The 24,162-nt window shown below is 41.9% G+C and overlaps 1 protein-coding gene across 2 annotated transcripts in view; it reads right to left on the bottom strand.

The window, feature by feature from the left end:
- Window positions 1–24,162, bottom strand: part of tanc1b (tetratricopeptide repeat, ankyrin repeat and coiled-coil containing 1b) — a 101,045-nt gene continuing 76,883 nt past the window's right edge. For both annotated transcript variants that reach the window (XM_038720424.1, XM_038720423.1), the window contains 16 exons: window positions 20,337–20,568; window positions 19,398–19,564; window positions 16,965–17,572; window positions 15,299–15,407; window positions 14,914–15,036; window positions 13,146–13,382; window positions 12,806–12,991; window positions 12,016–12,094; window positions 6,658–6,791; window positions 6,062–6,185; window positions 5,793–5,968; window positions 5,458–5,590; window positions 4,470–4,561; window positions 3,832–3,978; window positions 2,845–2,945; window positions 1–2,735 (listed from right to left, as the gene is read on the bottom strand). In XM_038720424.1, the coding sequence (XP_038576352.1) occupies window positions 1,130–2,735; window positions 2,845–2,945; window positions 3,832–3,978; window positions 4,470–4,561; window positions 5,458–5,590; window positions 5,793–5,968; window positions 6,062–6,185; window positions 6,658–6,791; window positions 12,016–12,094; window positions 12,806–12,991; window positions 13,146–13,382; window positions 14,914–15,036; window positions 15,299–15,407; window positions 16,965–17,572; window positions 19,398–19,564; window positions 20,337–20,568 (4,254 nt within the window). In that variant the 3' untranslated portion in view covers window positions 1–1,129. The remainder of the gene's footprint in view (window positions 2,736–2,844; window positions 2,946–3,831; window positions 3,979–4,469; window positions 4,562–5,457; window positions 5,591–5,792; window positions 5,969–6,061; window positions 6,186–6,657; window positions 6,792–12,015; window positions 12,095–12,805; window positions 12,992–13,145; window positions 13,383–14,913; window positions 15,037–15,298; window positions 15,408–16,964; window positions 17,573–19,397; window positions 19,565–20,336; window positions 20,569–24,162) is intronic.

Here is a 24,162-nt window from a genome sequence, read left to right as displayed (position 1 = left end):
TTTTTTCCTCAGTGGGTCTTTATTTCTCCCATGGTGGTTATGGCAGTAATATTCTATTACAGTATGTGATCACAGCTAATAAAGCTCACAATACTGAAAACATGGCAACAATTGCATTTAACGTACATATTAAAATAGAGCTGATGGCACTGTGCCCCCAAACCATTTCTGTTTTTATAGATTTTTTACTCTGTAATATAAACTGCAATTGTAGCATGCACTTAAACTCAACATCATTGAGAATCATAAAATGTCTTAGTAGCTGTGCAAAAATAACTATATAAAATATATTGCTTTTAAAATTAACCAAGCCATTGGCGCTGTAAATAAATTAAACTAGACAGCAACAACAAGCAGATACAGAAAGGATTTCAATTCAATGTTAATGGTGATTTATATAATGTACAAACACATTTAACAAATGTTTTTTTAGAACACCATTTGAACAACATTGTGCATAAAACTCAAAATACACAAGTCTGAACTTGTCAATACACTTAACATAGACCTTCACTGAAAAGAAGGAAAAGTACATATTTAATATAATATACACAACAAAAGGATCTATAACATCCTTCGTAAAACACAGGAATGCCAATCCTTTCGACTTTCTTATACCTTTACCGAGGACTTTCTCTTCCTTATTTCTTCTCTCTCAGCACCATGGATGTAATGAACACAGTTCAAATCCCATTTCACTCACTCAAAACTGTTCTATAATAACGTTATGCTGTAACTGAATATGTTGTTTAAGCACTTGAGCGGCCTAAGAGTGTATAAAGTGCTTACTGTCACCGTTGCGTTGATGAGGACTGTACAGTACATGTCCAAATACTTCCTTCAGTGCAATGTCTCCAGCTTGGCTGAATGACGGCAGACGTTGTCATGTAACAGAAGCTGACAGTCACAAGCGACAGGTTGGGAGGAGAGAAATCTGGAGCATTCTGTACACTGCCTACAGTCTGTATTCACACAGGAAAATGAACCACTTGCATATTGTACTTCCTACAAGGCTGAAAAAATGAGACTGTATTCTGTTTGGAGTTGGTTTAAAAAATGAAAACTCTTTTTCACTTTAGATTTTTGCTTGTGTGCGTTGTGGATTGTATGCGAGTTGAAATTAACATCTCTACACATTCGACTCTATAAACGATCGCTTTGGTTTCATTGAAGCTACGTGAATGGCAGGATTATCTCGGGCTAGGCCAGGCTGCTTGGGCTTACTGTCCATGAAGTTGTGCGGCATAGCCAGTGCAGGCTTGGACTCTTTGTAACAGTTGGCAGCTTGGCAGAACTTCTCTTTGAATTCCATGGCGTGCATGCCGTTTTGTAAGCTATTCATTGCCATAGCACCCTGAGGTGGTGGAGGTTTGTGCAGCTCCTGGTAAGTGCTCACTGTTTTAGCGTAAGGCAGCTCACAGTCGACAGGCAGCAGGCCCATTGCTGACATGTTGTGACACACCAGACCGTCTGGCGAGTGGTTCAGCCAGCTGCGGCCGGCAGACTGCAGGCTCTGGTGACTTTGGACCCCGTGGTGCTGCTGCTGTTGTAGAATTTGCTGCTGCTGTTGGAGCTGTTGCTGAAAGCGTGCTTTCTTGTCCGTTATGCCCATGAAGGGTCTGGGTTTGTACTCTGCTGCAGAGCTGGCCTGTTGCTGGCTGTGCTTTGTTTTGTCAGAGATCTTGGTGCGGACGTCAGGTCCCAGCTTGCCACTGTCTGACAGACTGCTGCTGGATGCCAGGCTGCTGGTGGAACTGGACACGCGCATGCTGCTGCCACCTCCTCCCTGCGATCCTACTGCACCGCACGTCCCTTCTTTTCCTGGGTCAGTGTGGTTCCCCTGGGGTCCAGAACCGGAGCAGGCCAACCCATCCAAGGAGGATGCAGAGTGGGCAGACAACCTGTCTTGGCCCAGACCCTTGGAGCTGCTGCAGGATGAGTAGGAAGGCTGGGAGGAATGGAGGCTCTCGATTTCACAGCTGTGACCCATGGAGATGGAGGCAGCCGTCAGCGACATGCAGTTCCCGTATACAGGCTCGTCAGCTGGGGGCGGCAGAGGGCTGATGTCGATTCCTGGGCCCGGCTTTAACATACTGGACATGTGTCGGCTGGGTAGGGGACTAGAGGGAGCGTACTGAGATTTGGACCCTGCTGGCCGGCCCCCCACGGCCCCTCCCCCAGCCTGCATGGAGCTCATATGCTGGTTGGTCTTGACTATCTGGGCTTGCTTGGTGGGCTGCAGGACCAGGCCCTGTTGAGCCAGCGCCTCCCGTTGTTCTCGAGGATAACGGTGAGGGGGAAGCCTGCCAGGGCCTGGGGGTGAGCCGGGACTCTGATGTCCCATACTGCCACTGGCAAGCTCAGAGGGTAAAACTCTGTTGTAGGAATAACTGTTCTGTGACCAGCAGGTGTCAGTTGTCCTTTCGTGCAGCGAAGCCTCCTCCTCCTCTTCCTCTTCCTCTTCCTCTTCCAGGATGCCTCTTTGTCCTTCCAAGCTCCTGGCAAGGCTGTGCTCTGAATGGTCCTCCTGTCCTTCGTCTTGCTCCTGGTCGGACTCGTGGCCTCCTGACGCCTGGCTGGAAGCAGCTGCAGCTCCGGCGAGGCCTCCTTTTGTCTGGTTACGCTGCATCTGTTTACACTCCTCCTCCACTCGAGCCAGCAAACGACGGATTTCCCGGTTATTGGGGCACAGCTTGGCTGCTTCGTGCAGGTCTGCCAAGGCCGCCGCAAACTGCCTGTGGATGGGAGAGAGAATGTAGAGAGATTGTTGCCAGATTCAGATCACATAATTCCCCACCAATAACAACCACATAAGCTGGCCTGGAGCTGTGCTGAATAGTTTACCTGCTGCTTCTTTTAGCTCTTGCACGGGCATAGTACGCCTCATAGGATTTGGGTTTCAGCTCCAGTGCTTTTGTTGCAAACTCCTCAGCCATCCCAAAATCCTACAAAAGGAGCAGAATCATTCACAGAAATTAACATTTCAAAATATACAGTATACATATTTCATTTGTTGCTGCTTATATCTTATTTGTTGCTTTGGGGACATTACACAGTATTTTCAAACTTAGTAATGGCTGAATTTGACCTATGCTACATCTCTCTAACACTTTTGCTCCCTGTGTATAAAGTGATAAAATTCCTGGCCGGCACCCCCAGGCGCTGTTACAGTAGAAACACACAAGAGACAACCTTGTGGTGACTGTTTCACTCATCTCTCTTGCTAGCTCGCGGCATGTAATCACATACAAATGTCTTCCTGCTAGACTCCTGACTGCACTAAGACTTGTGAAAACAAACTTTTATGAAGAGCTTTTCTGCAGAAACAATTATCCAAAAAGGGCTGCTCTCCTCATGTCATTTCAATTCATCATTCTGTTAAAACACTGGGTGAAAACTGTTAACGGGAAACTGTTCGGCACAGTAAAACTGGCAGTGCCAGCCTGCTAGTTTAACACACATGCAGGAACACAAGAAGATTTGAGAAGAGCGAGTCCATGAGTCCGCTGCCCAGTACGACTTTCTCCCCACCACCTCCCCGTTACCATCTGAACACTAGGCTTCCCCTGCCCACACTTGCTCAAATCATTTCACATGCCGGAGTCCTAGTCACAGATTTATCATTTAGTCAATAACATTTCAAAACAATTGGGGATACTTCCCAGAAGAAAAAAAATCCATTTAATGATGCCCCCTGAAATTCATTACACTGACAAATATAAATCTGGTGAGTGAAAAGCCTTTATTTAAAGTCGTTAAAGGATCATGCTAAAAATACAGCGCTGGCTAAGGAACAAAGGAGGAAAAAAAAGTGTCTCTTGAGAGGCTTACGTTGGTTTTTCTGCGACAGCGGGAGAGATTGAGGTACAGAGAGACCCTCAGGTCTTTAAATGCCTTCAGGTCATCGCCAAAGCCTTCTCTAGGAAACTTCCTCAGGGCGTACTGGTACCTCTGAGCTGCCTCTTTCATCTTCCCTTTCTGGAGGACAAATGGAGGGCAAACATGCAGTGAGGAAGAGGACAGAACCAGAAGGAAAATGTGTGGGGGGGTGGGCAAGGTCTTCACCAGATCCTCCCACAATAGCTGTTCTCTGGGCTGGAGCCCTCCCTTCTCATCAATCACATATACAACACACAGGCAAGCTCAAATACACACACGCACACACACACACCACCTGACAGGTTTGTCCTTCCATAAAACTCAATCTTTTAAATGTCATGCATCGATCATGGCTCCTTTGGTAAGCGGTGTGGAACACAGACATCTATTCATTTCATTTTCTGCAATAACTGAGCTAGAAAAATATGGTATCCACTTCATTGTTGAATAAAATTATATTCAGTGCTTTTTTTTCACTTCCACATAACAAACTATGTGTCTTAAAGTACAGCTGGGCAGTTTAGTAAAATGAAACATTTTACTAAAACAGGAAAGTACAGATGTGATAACAGTGATTTCTTTGCCACTACCTTGTAAAGTATGTTTCCCTCCTCCATCAGCTTCTGAAGAAGAATGATCAGGATATCAGGCTTGGAAGTAGCCATGGCCCAAGCAGCGTTCCCTGTGGGTGCAGAGGGCGAAAGAGAGAAATCGAGGGAGGCGTGTTACATTGTTGTTACTGGTGCCAACAGATGGCCACTGTATTCTCTGGAAATTGGTACAAGGTAAAGTTACCTAAAGATTGTACCTGATCGATCGTAAGGAGACGTTCTGTAGCCTTAGTTTATTGAAGGCAGTAAAGAAAGAGTTAGGAGGGAAAGAGCGATGAGAAAAGAAGTCATGCAACAGCAAGAGTGGTCATTTGTACTGAAAGGAAAAGGTGTTGTAAAGAGTAGTGTGACAATATACTATTATGTGTCACTCAACTTGAAATGGTCTTGTTTTTTCAGCAGTAAATGCACGTGAACTGTTAACTGTGCCGAAAGAACATTTAAAGGTTCTGCCCATTACCCATTTATATTTTCTGAGACAGCAGAGTGCTCTGCAGATAAGCCGCAGACCCAGATAGCTCTATGAATGTCATTTAGGTGATAAGTCACATTCTTAAATTAGCCAAGCAGTTCATGAGGGAGAAGAGGAAGGACACATGCATGCACTGACATACCAGTAAAAGTGAGTGGACACACACACACTCACAAGCAGTGAGTGAAAAGCAGGAATGGAAACAGGGTTTTACCACAACATTCCACAAAATTAGCCTGCACTTATTCTTAGTAGCATGAGATACTGAGTGAGACAGAAACAAGCTCGATAGAGACGAAACAAAACGCTTGAGTCTCTCAGTGTTTACTGAGGCGTGAAAGAACTCCACAGACCACACAGTTTCTAGATGCCATAGGACTAACAGCTGACTACTGACAGCACTTTTGCTGCACACAAAGCTTTATACAGTACATGTACAATGTGTAATAAATAACCTAGTCATGGGGTTTAAAAAACACCCAGTAGTGTGCTTACCAAGTTTGGCCCCTTTCTTCAGCAGAGTCACCACCACCGACGTGTTCCGACAGCCTATGGCCCTGTCAAGAGGTCTCATCCCACTGTAGTCCACATGCTCTATCACTGCTCCTTGTTCCACCAAATACTGGACCTACATGAGAGCACCAGCAGTTAGAAACGCTGTGTTGACAGCCAAGAGTTGAGCTAATGCAGAACGGTATGTATTCAATAATGGCACAGGGATGCTCTCGGTTAAGGCTAAATGAAGTGCGGGGTGTTATTGTGCACGCGTCTGAGTTCACCGATGGCGCATGTTGTAATGTTTTCCACAACCTTAAACTATTTTTACTTACAATCTCTGCATCCCCGTAGAAGGCAGCGAGGTCCAGCGGAGTCCGTCCATTTTTGTCCGTGTGGTCGATGACCGCACCTTTCTCCACCAAAAACTGCACTACGTTCTTATGTCCTTTTAAACATGCCCAGCTCAGGGGCGTCAGTCCCTCCTTGTCCATCGAAGTCAAAGATGCACCTTTGAGACAAACAATAGTCATTAAAGTCTTCATATTAACATACTCTGCTAATTGAAAACATCCAGCTAATGAATAGTGTTGTTGGAGCTCACCTTTAGAAAGCAGAAACTCTACGGTGCTCAGGTGACCCTCACAGGCAGCCACCATGAGTAGGGTCCTGCCCTGCTTGTCGCTGATGTTGATGTCAGCACCGTTCTGCAACAGCAGCTCTGCAATCTAGGAAACAGCCAAAAAACAGTCAGAACACATAAATTAAACATTAAACACATCCAATCAATCACGAGGAGGGCTCGGCTGTGTCAGGATGTGAAACTCCTTTTTTTATAGCATCAAATAACTAATTAAAACCATATTTAATTCTTAAAGATTAATACATACATACATCAGTGTGATAAAAACTGCATAAAATGACAAAGTATCTTTGGGTAAAATGTAATTGACCTGTACTTCATTTAATTTTTTTGTCTGACCCTTCCACTAACATGGGTTTAAGACCTGTACTTCAGCCAGCCATCAAGATGTTTTGACATCACTTTCGGGGAGCTGTCATGTCGTCGTCCATCTTTACATACAGTCTATGATCCAGGCTGGCAGAGCTCAAACAAACCTTCAGTTTGTTCATTTTAGCAGAGACCCCTGTGTACAAAACTCCGTTGTGTACTGTTGTGAGCCACTCAGCACGTCTCACCTGCCAGTGTCCCTGTCTGACGGCGCAGAAGAGAGGAGACACCCCTCGCCGGTTGACCTGCTGCACTACCGCCCCCTGCTCCAACAGGAAGCTGCATACCTCCATCTTTCCCCGGCCTGCTGCCGCTGTCAAGGCTAAAGAGAGGAGAGAGGAGGGGACACAGACGCACATTAGGAATGATGTAGGTCTGACTTGTTTTTTAGATTCGCACAGAGGAACAAGCTGTGCTGAGTACACGGTGCAGTGGTGAGATAAGAGTGGAATTTAGAACCATCCTTCTTAACAACACTAAGCCAGAGGGGACACTGTATAGCAAGAAGACTAATGAACGCTGATAACATGTACAGTATACAGAGACTTGTGCGGCAACAACAACTCACATTGTATATAGGTAGAGGTAAGGCTCAGATATAAATAGTGCAATCCCAGAATCCCTCATATTCTTCACAGAGCTAAGATGAGTAGAGAAATGCAGGCTAATGTTTGGTGCTAGCTGAGTTTATAAACAGACAATTACGTTATGCTTATTGAACTGATTAAAATCCTTCCTCAAGCTCGCAGAGTCTTGTACCAGCCATTTTATACATCAGCGGACAAACAACAGCAGACAGACAAAGTCAAACAATTCTGTTTAACACCCATTCTTTGTTTATAGTTTGTATCTTTTTCAGATCACGATTAAATGGAATTAACTGAGTGATTCATTTTTAACAGAGAGAAAAAGAAAATTAATATGTGCTTGTATTCAGGTCTGTGAAGCAAAAAAAAGAAAGATTCTTCAAATGTTGGATGCTTACAGTTAGTATGGCAGCGGTATGGCAGCAGATGGGCCCGTCTTAAATGAGCGCTGGTTGTCAAAATGCAGTGAAATCCACCGTAAGAACAGCTCTGTGCTCAAATTCACCTCCAAGAGATCTAAGGTGCCGCTGAGCCTCCATATCTGACTGACATCATCCATCTGGAGGAACAGCCATTAGAGCCAAATAGCCCCACCCTCCATCTGCTCAAAATATGGATATCCTCACACAACTCAGTCAGGAACAATGACTCTGAGCAGCTAAACTTAGGCTCTGTTTGTGCTCCAGGGAGCAACATGAGCAGCACCTGGGATGGGTTACACCAAACGTACTATCAACAGCTGTGTTGATGTTTGAAAGTGACGCCTGTTTTTACATCATAACTCATTTTAGACTTTCTCCACTCTTAGTGTCATGCCCATATCCTCAAGTTAATATTTTATTTACTTACAGCGTAATCTCACAAATGCTCTTCTTCATACATCTTGTGTATGTTGTTGTGTATCTTACATCTCAGCATTCCTGCTCTTTAGAGAAGGAGCTCCCTTTAACTTCATTTATTGTTTCAGTCTGACTTGCAGCTTCAGTATTATCAATAAAGTCTTGCCTTATTTTATCTTATCCTATGTTTTGTAAGCCATTCATCAGCATTGTCTCAGTTCGGCTCTGCCTGCTCCTCTAGCCCTCCACAGCTGCCTTGGCAGTGTCTTGAGGAGGAGACTAAATCACTGTCTGATAAAAACAGATTTACAAAGTAAACACATAATCATGTCCTTATCCACCACCACTTCACCACCAGGCTCGAGAAACACAAGACAAAACCAACAACAACGAAGAGGTTGTGACCAGGCATTTTAACCAGAACTGTGCAGTTAAACAACCTGGGGCCTGTACTACGAAGCAAGTTCAACATGCCCGGGGGATCTTTGCGTTATCTGGCTTCACTAACCCTAACAACTGTGATCACACGACGCTGGTTACCAACTTGGTAAGTCAACCCGGGGTTTCCCAATCCAGCCATGAGTATGTTCACATAAAAGGGACAGTGTTTACAAGTTGACTGGCAGCAGAATGGCATATTTTACAAAGGAAGAGCAAGCATCACGCAAGACAAATACTAAGATGTTAAACACACAATCCCGCCTGAAAGCAGCACAGTTGCAGCTGCATGAATATATAAGTGTATAGACATATAATCACTGCCCCAAGATCAGGGCACGAGTAGATCAGACTGTAATTACTTATTTGTACTCTGTATTCCATTAAATTAATGTGTTATTTAGGTGTATTCTTATAACATGTTTGACTATTTTAGCTTTATTCTTTCAGCTGCAGCGGCTGTGACGGCGTTTGAAGCACTGAATAAGTAGTCGTTCCAAACTCACTTTCAAGAACTTCTCGTCACTTCAAAAATCCGATTCATTTATTTAACGCACTCAAAAATGTTCCAAACATTGTTCTAAATTAACTTCATAAAGCAACGATCCATTCTTGCTATAAAAAGTGCTTCAATCTCAACCACAGCTTCAGTTCCCAACAGTTACTGAAGACTTGCCCACATTACCTAGGCCCGAATAACTGGACAAGGTGGATAAGGTGGGGCGGTACATGACCGGTCTCTAGAATACAGGAAACAAATGCAACCTAAAGTTATAATACAAACAAATTCATATTAAACTTAGGTTGACTACCAAAATATGTGCTCATAATATTTTTAATAAATATAAGTGATGGGTCAGTAGGAGCCTAGGCAGTGCTTTTACAGCGTTGATCTCTTATCTTGCATTGAAGCAGGTTAGCCGTTAGCATAAGTTATCATGGCGATGCAAGAATGAACCAGCGTCGTAGGACTAATCCCAAATCCTGCCTCGTAGTACAATTTATAACCAACTCAATTAAGTATAATTCAATAATTGAAAAAATGGCAATTTTAAAAGCTTGCAGGCAATTTATAAAAGCCTACACTGAGGAGATTATTTGTAAAAAAGCAAGTTTGCTTTGCCTCCACCAGTGAACAAAAGTTTAATTCTATCATCTGAAAAGTTTTTGTTTTTCATTTAACTGCTCCACATTAATTAATGAAATTAGTGACAGGAAATGAGCAAAAATCCCTGCAGCTCATAAAGGGAAAGTACAGAATGTTAATATGGAGCATTTATTTATGTATGTATGTATGATATTCTACTTCCTGTTTACAAGCAGGATAGTTTGGATGAAGAACCTTTTCTACAAAACGCAGATAAATAAGGCCCACAGAGAAATATCTTCTCATCAGAAAACAGTATACACGGTAAAAGAAGCTGGTGTTTGTCACTTGATGTGAGAATAGAGAGCATATTTTCCCCAGGCACCCGAGCAAACCCACAAATAGCTGCCTGGGTTAGCTCATGCTGTGCTCTTATTACATAGTATCAACACTTGCACTCCTATTTACATATGAAAGAAAATAATGGCCTTGTCCTGACTCAAATAAAATAAAGATGGTATAATTTAAATGGATTATTGCCATGACAACAACAGACAAGAATAATATACACAGAAGTACCCTCGGGCTACTACATTTGTCAGAAGATGTTATATGTAATTTTATGTTTCTGATGCCAGAGAAAGAGCTATACTTATCTGTACATACTGTACAAACAACAACTACATGAAACATTGTAAAATGATATATGATTTACAAAAGATTACACTTCTGCAACACAAGGATTTGTTGGTCTTTGTCTTGAGGCAGTTCTGCTGCTATGTGCTCACCACAATGAGAATGACTCTGTGCAGTTAAATAACATTTCTTTGCTTAATGGGGAAGGGGTTTGCATCCTAAGAGGAGATTGTAAAGGATGGAGCTTGCACAGATGTGCAATCCAATCTGCCTCTATTTAAACACAGGAAAGACAGTGGGCCTATTTACATAGAGATGTTATATTCCATTGAATTTTAAATATGAAATACATTTTCACAGAGAGGTTGTTATCGGAGAATTGTTTTGGAGACAACGATGAATGGTCGGTTTTACTGGGATATTTTAGGAGCTTTTTCGTTTTGGTATTCTCTGCGCCGGCTGCTATGAGGTTGGATTATTAAATCTGCACACTGAATGGCAGAAAAGGGATTTGAGGTGAAACTGAGATTTAATATATCAGTCTAAGTGCTAATTGTTTATTTTGTTTGCATCTAACCAATATGAGTCATTTTTACCGTCTGTAGTGAACTTGTTTACTATGCTGCATCTCTACCTGTAATACACTAAATACTAAATCAATATTATGATCAGAATTATGTTTACGAACTTATTTTCCGTGAAAACAGATGAGCCTCATTTTAACAGAGGGGTGTCATAGCTCAACGCCTTTCCATTGTGGAAATTCAGTGGATTCAGTGGAAACAGCACAGCAGTTCCATATTTAATAATATTTCAGAGGGATGACTCTTTGTCCCTACACTGTAATAAAGTCTGAAGTCCTGCAGTCATTTAGCAGGTCACAAGCACCAGTTAACCAAACTGTGGCCAGCCGCTCCACTAATAGGCTGACCTACATTCCTCTAGCACCAAACTTTTAGAGCTAAATCCTGCTGGCTTACAGGTGAGACAGACATAAAAGAGACTATAATTAAAATGATGTCTTTCTAATCTATTCTAGTATGATTGTGCACAAAAAAAGCATCAAACATTGTTGTCAAATAAGAACAGGTGCGATCTGAACATTTATAGCTCTGGATCACTAAACTCTCAGAGCAAACGCTCATGTTGATGATGAGATACAAGATTTCAAATGTGTCCAACATTTCAAAACATTCTGCACTGCATGTGTCTGAAACTTACATAATGCATCACCAATATTTTTTGTACTTCTAACCGGAAAACAATGAACATGTTAATATATTTTCTTATGGCCACTTCTTGGTGGACATTGATAATGACTATAATGTATATGATGCATCTACTCCTGATTGGCAAATGCTGTCTTACACTTTGCCATCACTCAACTTTAAACAGGCAGAAGCACCTCCTTACCAGCAGTCTCAAAAACCTTCTCCGGAAAAAAAAAAAACAATTCGACCAATATCAACAGCTAAATGTCAACATTAAAATTCAGAGTATATGGCTACTATAAGATTATAATCAAAAAGAAATTCTACAGCAATACCTCTGATATACCTAAACATGTCCAGGAATGTATACAACAGATGGTGGAGTGACTTCAAACTGTGGGCAGTATCTTAACATAGAGCGCCTAGGGGATACTGAAGCCGAAATCCAGCGGCATGTTGGAAAATCATTGTTCAGAGGAAATGCTGTGTTTACCAAACTCTTTAAAGTAGAAACCGTAATGCGTTTCCCAGAAAGAACAGCACATGGAGAAAACTTGGAACAGCAATAAGAGTGCATACACGCATTTGGGATGAGCGACGTCTATATTAAACAGAGCATTACTGTGCAGAAGAGAGATACAAGACCTTTCACTGCAGCATGCATTCACAGCGGCGAGGTCCAGAATGCAAAAACAGTAGGTGATAATACGGTGGAGCCATGTAATGCAAAAAGATGGATGAAACATACCTGTCTCTCCCCACAGAGTGTCGTGGCTATCAATTTGCACAGCATGCTCATTATTCAACTCCAGCAAGCCCCTCACAACCTGCCAAAAAAGAAACATGGATTAATGGCATACTGTTTCAGCATAAGATATCAAACAAACCTTCAAGACATGCTAATTTTGTATTAGAATAACGATAAAAAATGGGATATTGCTGCCTGAGCAAATCACTATAAATGAATAACCTCAGATTAGAGAACCGCTGGCCCCTAAACCATTGGATGAGGTTATGTGTCCAACCTGATTATTACTTCGACTTTAACGGGGTCTCCTTCAACATGTGGGTTGACAGCTTAGCTTGGCCCAGTTCTGTTATTCTAAGCCGGGCCTCGGGATCCCATTCCAACTAATGAGAAAGCCAAAATAAACCTTGAGCATGCATCGCACCTGGGCAGCTGAAGGCACTTCACTGTGATCGATCCCTGACTCCTGCTTTCAGACACACAAGGCCGAATAACACTTCAAGTCATCATCGCCGAGAACAAGATGTGCTCAGATTTGATCTATTGTTCCCTCGGCTCGCTGAAATTCTTTGTGGAAGGTTGTTGTGAAAACACATGAAAGAATAGGTGTGCTGCTGTAAAGTACAGCCTTCAGAATTAAATTTTTACAGAACCCTGAGTTACAGTTTCATAAAGAGGACATAAAAATCATGCCCAAGTTTCCTTATCATATCTTCAGGTTCATTCATTGTTTTTAACGTGTAGGGGGAATGGTGAGGGTTGATTGTGTGTGCATGTGTGTCAGTCGGACCTGTGTGTGTCCCATGCTGGATGCCGCTATCAAAGCCTGCTGCAGAGCTTTGTTCTTCAGAGCGCAGTCCTGCTGCTGCCCATCAGCACTCCATTCAAGCTCCAGAAGGTACTGGATAATCTCTGGGTGTCCTCGGAGAGCAGCGTGGACCAGGGCACACTGGCCACTCTTATCTACTTTATCAACCTGGTTGAAATACAACATGGTTAGTTTTATTCCACTGAAAACACAGGAAATATGCCCTGGAGGAAATGTACTGTATGTTTAAATAGCTTTGAGTTATGGCTTCGGTTGTGTATGATCACAACTTCTTATTTCTAACTCATCTTAGGCTCCTAACCTTGGCCCCTCTCTTGCAGAGCAGCATGACTAGTCCCAGGTGTCCTGCAGCGGCTGAGAAGCAGAGGGGGTTCATGCCATTTTCAGAAACCACGTCGACGCTGGCCCCAAACTCGAGCAGCAGGGAGGCAATTTCCTGGTGACCAAGGTGGCACTGGACGCAAAGCACCGGCGCGTTGTTCAGGACCTCTGTACGGTAATTCACGTTTGCCCCACCAAGCATCAGCAGACGGCTCACCTGATTGTACAAATGAAAATGCAAACACAGACAGCTGGTTTGGAACAGTGTTGTCAAAGAGTTACCATCTGTGCACTTCCATTTTATTGCATTTATAAGCCCTCTTTAAAATATGTCTATTAATGTTTCCTTTTATCTAAATTAAAAATTACTGTAATTACCAAAATGGGGAAACAAAAGGATGACATCAAGAACGGCCATGCTGCATTTAAAGGTGAAAGGTTTGGCTGTATTTAACCAAGTTAAGTCAGTTTTATCTATATAGCTTCATAACACAAATCACAAGTTTGTCTCAAGGAGTTTTACAATCTGTACAGTAAAAGACACCCTCTGTCATTGTGAACATATACAGAGAATTATTATCCGGGAGGTTCCTGTGAATCCTTACACACTTGTTATTCTTCATAAATGTTATCATAAATAGTACCTTCAAAGGTAGAATTTAAAGTAAAGTTGAACAATTTTCTAAACCTATACATTTTTCCAATTTATAACTTTCAAGGATTTGTAAACACAATGTTAGGTGACTCATTTAAAGAGATCTCACAATCTACGATAACTTTTTTCCCTTTTAACTCATTTCAGTGCAAAAGCTCATCTTGCTTCAGCCTAATCTGGAGATTTTTCTCCAAGCAAAGGTCAGACACCAAATGAAGTGGTTACATTCTACTGAATGCAATTATTAAGTGTGTTATTCTCTTCCGTGATGAGGAAATCAATAATAGATGCTTAATCAAACACAACCATAGAGCCAAATGAGTATCCGACAGCAGGAAATTAAATTGTGTGTTATTTGCTGGATCGACTGTGGATTAAATTAACAGCGATTCTTGGTTTTTCTCAGAGGACAGAACAAGGTCACTCTGTGAATGTCTCTTTGAGTGAAGTTACACTTACACACAATTACTCGCAAATAGACAGCGACAACACGTGATGGAACACCACTGAAACATTGAGGGAAAAAGTAGGATAATTTCGCTTCAAGCCAGAATACATCATTGCGACATAATGGCCTTTCCCAGAAAGGCTTAAGATTTTCTCCCTCTCAAAACAAAACTGGAAGGTAGATAAGCAGTACTCATAATTTAAAATAATATTAATGTAATTTAACAAGCTCCCATATTGCTAAATTTAATTTGGGCTTTTTTGTTTGTTAAAGTAGTGATATGAAAATGCACATTCCCTGTATGGAGCTCCAGAAGCAGCATTAATCGACAATCCAATCCAAAAAAACCAAATATCTGAATAAATAATACAGTTAGTTAAATTATTTATATTTATAGTAAAAAAACAACAACATATTTTTATGACTTTCTGCCCCTCACTCATCTTGCACTAACCTTTTAACTCCTCACGTTCCCTATTATCGTCATCCTGGCACACATTTCATCATTATCTACATCCCAATTTCCTGCAAAGATTTTTAATCTTCCATGTGGCTTATATGAGAATAAGAAAGCCTGGAGAATTTCTGATACATAAATGGTTAATCAGTGAGTGAAACAAACAACTGCATCTGTTCAATCTTTACCTTGACGTTAGGTGTGTAGAGATTCCTCAGGGAGGCCAAGGCTGCAGAAAGGCCGTCGGCACTGCAACTGATCCACAAAGCCTGCAGCACACTGGATGACACACCTGTTTTCTTACTCAGGCCCTGCACACACACACACACACACACACACACACACACACACACCATATATGAATCCACAAAGAAACAAACACATGCGTAAAATCAATGAACCTGAGCTGCACAAGCTGTCAGTGTTTCTCTTCATATCCCATAGCTTATCCTCTGGTGTACTATGTTCACACAATACATAAATAAAGAGAGAGTGAACACCATGAAATCCTAGAAGGGATGGATTTTGATCAAAGATTAATGTAGAGGGCATGTTTAGGCTCTATAGCTGTACCTTGAAGATGTGTGCTTTGAGGATGTGGTGTCCCAGCTCCATGGTCTGCTGACGATTCAGTTTACCCTCTTGGCGGGAAAGCATGAAAGCCATAAGAGCATGGCCAGTCCTGGGTGAGGAAACAACAGAGGGGATACTCAGCTGTAAAGCAGAATCATTAACAAATAGAATGACAAATTGCTAAAAGACACAAGTTTTCCTTTTACTGTGGAGAAACATAACATTCATGAAATGTTTTTAGAATTTAGTCTTGTCTTCTGCTTCAGGACAAACTTTGGATGGTCATTTTTTGCCATATGTAAATCTACTGATGCATTTGGTGTTCATCTGCCACACTGAACATGAAACTACTACTCATTATGGTCATGAATAGCACCTTGGCATGGAGTACTATTTTGTTTTTTGTGATTTAGGTTTAACCGCTGACAATGGCCCACTAAGAAATGGGTATAAACCATTGGTTTCAGCACTCTGACGTTTTAATTAATGCAGAACTTCATTAAAAGGACATGCATGATTGCAGATCACTTTGATCTGGTTAAAATGCTCTCCATCCGTGCCCAGGCACAAACAGAGAGACAGTGCAGCAAGCTTTTGTCTGCATGTGCATTCCCTGTGCCAGACTCTGAGCCTTTGTTTTTTTTAATTACGGAGCTGGAAGGCTGTAAATGACCAGTATATGAAGCTCGGCTCTGGTCCATTTAGAGACACCGCTGTGTGAGCAGAGGTGATACTGACAAGCAACCGGGAGTTAAAAAAGCATGCCAACGTGATGTCATCCAAAGCGTGAATGACTGAAGTCTCTAATGTGGGTGAGGGGGCTGTAGAATTACAATTAGGGAGCAGATAAGCCTGTCTCACAGGGCAAGAAGGGCACAGCAGGGAACAAAGATAATTTTCTGCAAACTGAAGTCTCATCTGGAAATGTATTTTATTCCAGTGTATTCAAGTGAAAATAAACTGTAGATTCATGAGTACATACATCATGTAAAATGCCAACATTTTCGCAAATAAAAAAAGGAATTCATAGTTTTCAAAGTGTTCTTATTTCCTGAGGACTAATTCAAAAGGTCCATATCTAATATATGTTTTTAGTTAACAGGGACACATTGGAAGCAATACGCACTAATAACATGACTTTTGCTAAATTAATCCCATATATTTGCAGCTATTTCAAATAAGGGCGCCACCCACTGTATTGCTAACAACAGCCAGAGACAAAATATTACTTTTTTAAAAAAGTCAGCTATTCTGTCTGCGGCCGAGATTTCTGCATGTCAGTAGTGTCCTAGCAAATTGTTGATTGCTGGTCACAAAATAATAAGTTACAATACAGCAACTACATTTAATAGTGGGCTGGTAAGATATAAATACCTGGAACATCTCAAACTCAAATTTTCTCCCTGATCAGAACATTCTACTTAATCGTTCATGTCAGTTTACTTTTCATGTAAAGTGGTGGCCATATACACATACTAATGCAGAATCCTGCCATGTAATTATCATCATGACTTCATTTGTACTTTCTCACAGATTGCTTGAGGTCAACTTGTGATGCGTTGCAAGAATATTTTATAGATGCACTTCAGACTTGTCATGCCTTTAATACATTCCTAAAGGGAGAGATGCTGAGTTACTGCACTGGCTTTCAAAGCAGCGGACTGACCTGGGGTCACAGAGGAAGTCCGTACTCTCTCCATCAGCTCTCCACACCAGCCACTCTCTGAAGGAAGGGTGGCAAAACATGCGCGTCTTGTCCCGCCGTTTGATGAGGAAGCACGACAGCAGCTCCATGCGTTGTTGGAAGTCCTCCCATTGCAGCTCCCCTTTGACGAAGCTGGCATTGATGGCCTGGAACAGCTGTTCGTCAGTCATGGGGTGCAGGGAGGCGAGCGCCACGTTGAAGATGGGCAGTGAGCGCTCAAAGGCAGAATTGGTCATGAACTTCATGTTGCACTGTAACTGGTAGAGTTCCGCCAGCGAAACGGGCACGACTTTGTAGGTTGCACTCTTGATCACCAGGTGGCCTCTCTCAAACAGATCCAGAGTGAGTTTGAGATACAAGTAGGAACCCTGGCTGCGTGAGATCAAGTGGCTACTGAGCTTGCCAACTGTGATAGGGTCAGCCTTGCCATTCAGGCTAATATTGTTCATGATATCCTTGCTGCCATTGATGCGGTACTGGATGTACGCATTGAGGTCGTTGCTTATCTCTTTATTGTCTGAAAAGTCATCCAAGGAGATCTTGGAGAAGGGAAGGAGGCTGGTGATCTCCTATGGAAAAGACAAGGTCAGTGACGTATAAGAAGTTATATTTGAGGAGTAATGCCGCTTATTATCCTTCTTATTGCAAATTAGCCTATATCAATGACAATATGTACCAATCAAATTTGTAATACTTGAATAACAATAAGTAATTTAGTCACTGCAATATATATTATATTCCTTATTACCACAACTGACAAATACAAGAATTATGGCTCAACAATCTGCTTATGTGCGTATACTATCAGAGGACTGTCTTTGAGCAGCATGGGAGCAAACATGCTGAGCTATCAGGCCAAAGCAGACACTTGTTACTGTTAGGAATGTGGCTATGAGAAAAACAGGACAGAGGAAGACGGTATTAAGAGGCAGGGGATGGACATGATGGATGGGATGGTGGGGTGGGGGCAACAGGAACACTTCTAGCAGAGGTCTGAGCCACAGCTCACATTTCAATCTATGTCCTGGGGGTTGGAGAAATCAATGCACCTTAATCCTCCAATCCTCTCCCTGTCTGAGGATAGAAAAACATTGCCTCGGTGAGATAACACTTCCTTCCTTCTTCCTCATCATGACAAGGTACAGCAAACAGACACTCAAACACATGTATCTGCACACACACAGATTCACTGAAACGCACTGATAATAATCCACGAGGGGGGTGAAGTGCAAGCAACACCTCACAGATACGCGAGATATTAGTCTAGCAAGCAAAGGCCAATATCCTGAAGCCTTCCCTCCTTGGTGAAATCCTATTTGTTTGCTTTCAGTACACTTCTAGGCACAAATATGATGCTGTAATTGCAAATTGAGTAGTATTTCTTTTATAGCTTTCACTAAAGAAAAGAGTATAATATGGCTTTTCCAAAACTATGTGAAGGATTTCATGTGAAACTGACAAGAGAGTTCAGAGGTTGTAACATAAATTCCCTTAAATAAAAAACTGTTTCACTGCGTCAATCACTGCTCACGTACATTCACTTTCAAAGACATGTTTTAAGCAAACTGTGTGCAGTCAACTGAGACATCCGGGGGGAAAAATGTTTCCACTCCATAAACTGATCCTGATGAATTAATAGAGGTGAATACACAAGGGCTGAATACAAAATGTCAGTTTTACAATATATTGATTGAGCACATCCACAGAAACAGAATACAAATTCTGGCTCACAGTTGCAGGATAAAAACAAATAGGCTGAACTGGCTTCTGCCTGAGCATTAATAACTTATGTTCTGGATGTCAGTCAGTCAGCTATCATAATATTATCCCAGGCTTAGCGCTTCGTCCCTGCAAAGACAATCAGCCGTCATGTAGCTCATGTCAAAGTCTCAGCAATCCCAGTGTGAATTCAACACAGGCCGGGCACATCTTTGTAACTGGTCGACCTAGTGTCACTTTCCCTCCAAGCTAGTCAGCGCCAAGTGACTGACTGCTCCTTCCCTGTCATGCAGTCTCGCTTCCCGGGTCACTGATACTTATATTCCTTCTTGAATGTTCCTGGATATGCTTGACAAGAATGATTCTGTAGAGAGTAGAGTATGACAAGGAATAGCAGCTCAGGAGAACCCTTCAACTCTCACACTTCTACATCTACAGGGTTTGATGGCAGTCAGAGTATCAAGAAGTGACAGAAGATTGGACTTGAGGTTTGTTACATTCCACAATCGAAGAAATTGGCTAACCTGCTGATTTTAATTTGAAATATTTAATGAGTCTGAATAATGATGATTCATTATGTAACAAGAAAATATTTTATACATACATACATACATGCATACAGACATAAATACATACATAGCTCACCCCTATGTTTTTTTATGAACTCTTCCTTACCAGTAAACTGACCCGGACAGTTACGACCAGTTTAAGCCAGGGGGGGAACTTGGCAATGATCTTAGTGATGAAGGAGGTAATGGTGTCTCCGTAGTCTGGCTTGTGGAACTCGGCTTCGTTCAGCCCGTCTATCAAGATGATGTGGTCCTCCTCTGGAATCTTCCGCTCTGGAAACATACAGACAATAACCAACAACGGTAAGAGGATGTACAGTGAGGTATAGCTCATAACATTATTAGCTTATCCAAACTGCCCCGTGGTGATTGTGCAGAGAGGTACTTTGTCTCAATGCGGTAACGAAACCCTCTCTCTCTCAGTGGTGCGGTAAGAGAGTATGGTAAGGGGCCTTTACTTCATCAACTACACAGCCACTGCTCCCACTTCACTTCCCTACTGAAGTGTCAAGTTACATTTGCTCTATAAAGAAAACACTTGAGAAAGGGAAGAAAAAAAAATCCAGATTATTTGATATTATTATAAGCTTGAGATAGTCTTACTTGTCATTCCTATAATGTTTGCAAGTCTCTTTATGACAGCAAATTTAATTAACACTTGCTCAAGGACACATAAACATGCATCAACACATCCATAACAGGTAGGGAGTAGTTAGAAAGGGAAAAGAGGAGGACTGTGCAGAGAGGTGTGATGTAAGCAGGATTCAAAATTAAACTGAGGTTTCAAACGGCCTACAAAGCAACAGCCACTATAACTTAGTGTTGGTTTAGTGTAGAAACCTTACAGAAAAGTGCAGTTCTGCCAAGGGTAAGTGCTGGGCCATCTACAGAATGCTTTCTATGCTATAGATTTCCTAGGGTACTGTGGAGTAACATGCGGCTGTTAAGAATAAAACCAAAAATGAGTAAACTGAGACAACAGTTTGAGACAACAGAATACACCCACCAACATGAAATATTGTATTATTATACAATAGTTTTTTACCTTTACGAAGGTTGGCTAGTGGTTCAAGGACCCCCCTCCGGAAAGCGGCCATGGGGTCTTGGACACAGGAGCGCAGACTGAGCATGCTCTGGAGGTGGGGCTCTTTCAGCAATAGCTCGCGGAACGCACTGAGCTGGTGTGCTCTGCACAGCAGGGCAGCGATACTATGTACAAACTCTGGAACCAGGCAAGTGTACGTGTTATCCGCCTGGCAGTAGTGATATGCCACTACCTGGAACACAAAGGGAAGGACAAAAAACAGACAAAGGCAGGGTTATTTTATACTAAGAATTTTATTACTAAGAGAATAAGAATTAAAAACATGTCAGAGTAATAAATGCAAATTGGTGAAATATGCAAAGCTGGGAACATTCAATACCCTCAAAGCATTTGCAAAAGCCAAAAACCTTGTTGATGAAAAACCAAACTCTGTGGATACAGTGTTAAGTCTGATGCCTTTTTATATTCATACCCTCCATGAAGCCACATATTATCTCTTCAACCAAATTGAGAACATCACTTTATCCACCCTAGTCTACACAGAGTTGATGAAGTAACTGGGCAATGGCTGACCACCTCAGATAAACTCTATTATAAAAAGGACCCAGTGGATCCCACGTGGAGCTCTATAAGAAGGATCTTCTGTGTCTGAACGGGTGGCTACAGTGTTCAAAAGAGGGCTAAATAGGAAAAGGAGGGACATGGATGGGGAATAAAGAAAGAGAGATGCCTCGGAGATGTATGACTTTGTTCTAATTACAGTCCAACCTGGAGGAGCTGACACACTTCCAGGGGCAGCAGCAGAAGGAGCAGGTGACCTGTTCCTCTGCTGCTGCTGCCTATTACTCCATCAGCAAAGATGACAAGGCTTCTGGAAAATATGTTATATATACATACACACACACACACACACACACACACACACATGTGCTAACAACCCTATCATGAGCATTCTGGCTGCAACAAAGTGAAAACCTCTGCCATGCAGTAAAGCTATATCTGATGCAGTGGCACAGAAAGGGTTGGTCCAAAGTGGGTTGTTAGGGAGGGAGACAAATAAACAAAAGTTTTTGCTACACCACCTTCTTGGACTCACAGTTGCACGTTTCTACTGAATCATGACAATCACGTGAATGTTCCTACCATTACAGGAGCACAGTCTGATTTGGCAGCCTACTCAAACTAAGTACTCTGGGGGGCAAATCTTAGATTCACCTATAATGTATTCTCGACTATTGTGATGGGTATCGACTTAAATGTGAGAGGACACTAGCCTGATAATTAGACTGAAATAACAAATATGTTGACAGTGATTTAGAGGTCTGAAACTAGGCTAGGAAGGAACAATGAAACCCATAAACGTTCAACACCAATCCAGAGCCCCATGATGGTGGTGTTCAAAGAGGAGAGTGTAATTACAATTTAAGTGGAACAAAAGCCCGGGATGGGAGCTTTGTCTATGGCACATTTCACCCCTACCTATCAGCACAATACCTAGCTCTATCAACACACGTGTAATCCTAACAAAAGTGACATAATGTGTGTGTCTGCAAAGCTAACGTGGCAGTCTATCAGGAAAGTGGGTAATTCAGTGAGTCTTAGCCAAAACTAAATGCACCAGCAACTGAACAAACTGATCATAAGTTTCTAGAAGTAAAGAATGACAGCCTAGCAATGCCATTAAATTCCATGGAATTAAATGTGTTCTCATCTACTTAAAAAATATATAAAAGCGAGAGAAGGGGAACTAAATGAAACCCGAAGAAAAACACAGCAATTGATTCATATATCCTTTCAAAAACATGATCAAATATTACACTACACTCGGGGGTTTGGTATAGTAGAATTTGAACTTTTTCTATGTTTTACAAGCCATGATGGCTCACCAGCCAAATCACCTGTAATTAATTACAAACGAGGAAGAGAGATGTGATGTGGTGGTTCACCTTAAAAGAGCACAATATTCCAGTCAAACGTTCTGAGAGAAGACGAGACATTTTTCTCTTGGGGGCACTTTTGTGTCACACAAATTGAGGGCTTTGTTGGAAAAGATGCGATAACAAAGCAACAGATGGAAGCTGTGAAATTATGTTCAGTATATACAGTAAATAAAGTGACGCACCTGCTGTTCGTTTAAATACAATAATTTTGGATAGGTGCCTGACAAAGAGACTGCAGTGATAGCTAGTGTTCAAGTCATAGAGACTACTGCCTCATGAATGAGCAATAAGAATCTCAACAAATTATGATGCAACACTCTGCAGTGCACCTGCGGTACTTCATCTACTTGCACAATAATGAAATTATTGTTGAGAAACAAAGCCTAAAAAACATGCCTCAGTCATGGGAGTAAGACATTAAACTTGCTATAAATCATCAAATGTAATGGCCTCCGAGCCCACGCTATGGGGCAGCTTTTAAATCAATGATTAAAATGAACTGACAGAATTTGACAGAAGCTGCTCAGTGTTGCATCAGTATTCACACATCACAGGAACAGAGCCCACTGTGAGAGTGCCTGTTAGAAACATAACACAATAACTGGCTTGAGGGATACTGCTTGGGTTTCATAGACATTTAGATGAGCCTCAGTGGCATAAAGCTGTCTGGTGCATGAACTTTTGCGTTCCCAGTATGTTACGGCCATAGAGCCGTGTGTCTTGTTGTGCTATGTGTACTGCTCTTTCTCTCCCATGTGCTCCTCCAGGTGCTGCCCTTCCCCCTTTGCAGCAGGTGGATGTACACGGCTGTCTCCACTCTCTAATCAGGGTGGGGAGTATAAAGAGAGGGGAGGAGCTGTAGCAGAGGCAAACTGCATAGTAGTTGTCTCATGCCCCATTTGAATACTAAGGAGGCAGCCTCCATGACAGGGCAAGAGTGTTAAACCTCAAAGGTGTTGCGGGGACACTAGGATGTAATCAGTAACATAAGGACAAAGCAGGATCCAATCAGAAAGATGTGTCACCCATGAAGGGAGTCAACTACCCGCCATCACAATGCCGAAATAGCCTCTCAAACACAGTGATCCCCTATCTTCCTTGTTAAAACTCTCAACAGGCAAATTTAATGAATGCCTCTGAGAGTTTCAGTCAACTCTAAGTGTTTCCAAAATGTACTGAACATGCAGGTGTTGCATGATAAGCAGCCTATCAGTGTTTTATAAACAGCACACAAGAATAGGTGTAGCCAGTAGCCACTAAAGGTGCAGGAGTGAAGAACTGAAGAGAAATTCATTGGCACTTAAATTACTTCAGGATGCATAACACAAAAATTTTAATGATTATAAAACCAAGACAGCTGCGAGCAGTAATTCCATGAACCAAGCCAAAGTAGAGAACATTTCAGTACAGTGCTGAGTTGTATGCCCACTGACAAATTTTCATCATAATTGGAGAAAGCATTGCAGAAATATGGTGCAAACTCTGTCTTTGCTGCCAACTCCGTCACAAACAAGTGGTCTACAATAATGATGAGAGTCTTGCTGATTAAAATGCAGAAACATTTCAACTGTTTATTTGCAACTATAACAAACTGAAAAGTATGTTTTATATTAAAAAAATTCCCTGTTCGCCCATTTTACCTGCTAGTAATACTGGAGCTTTGATTGAAGATATTTTTATTGCATGCAGGCTAGCTTTATTAGTTCACGGTCAAATGGTTAAAAGTATGGGGTAGAAAGAAATCCAAAATATGCAGACTTTCACGTGGACTGGGAAGGTGGGGACTAATACTAATTACTAGATGTCAATTTGTTGCATGGTCCCTTACTAAAACTTTACTAATAAATGTTAGCAATGGAGTCCTTTGTATATTCTATTTAAATTAA

This window comes from Micropterus salmoides, unplaced genomic scaffold (genome assembly GCF_014851395.1).
Source record: "Micropterus salmoides isolate LMB-PRFRI ecotype aquatic unplaced genomic scaffold, ASM1485139v1 Ms_hic_scaffold_15, whole genome shotgun sequence".
Classification (NCBI taxonomy): Eukaryota; Metazoa; Chordata; class Actinopteri; order Centrarchiformes; family Centrarchidae; genus Micropterus; species Micropterus salmoides.
Note: the sequence above shows the minus strand (reverse complement) of the source record. Positions and strands in the feature narration are given on the sequence as shown.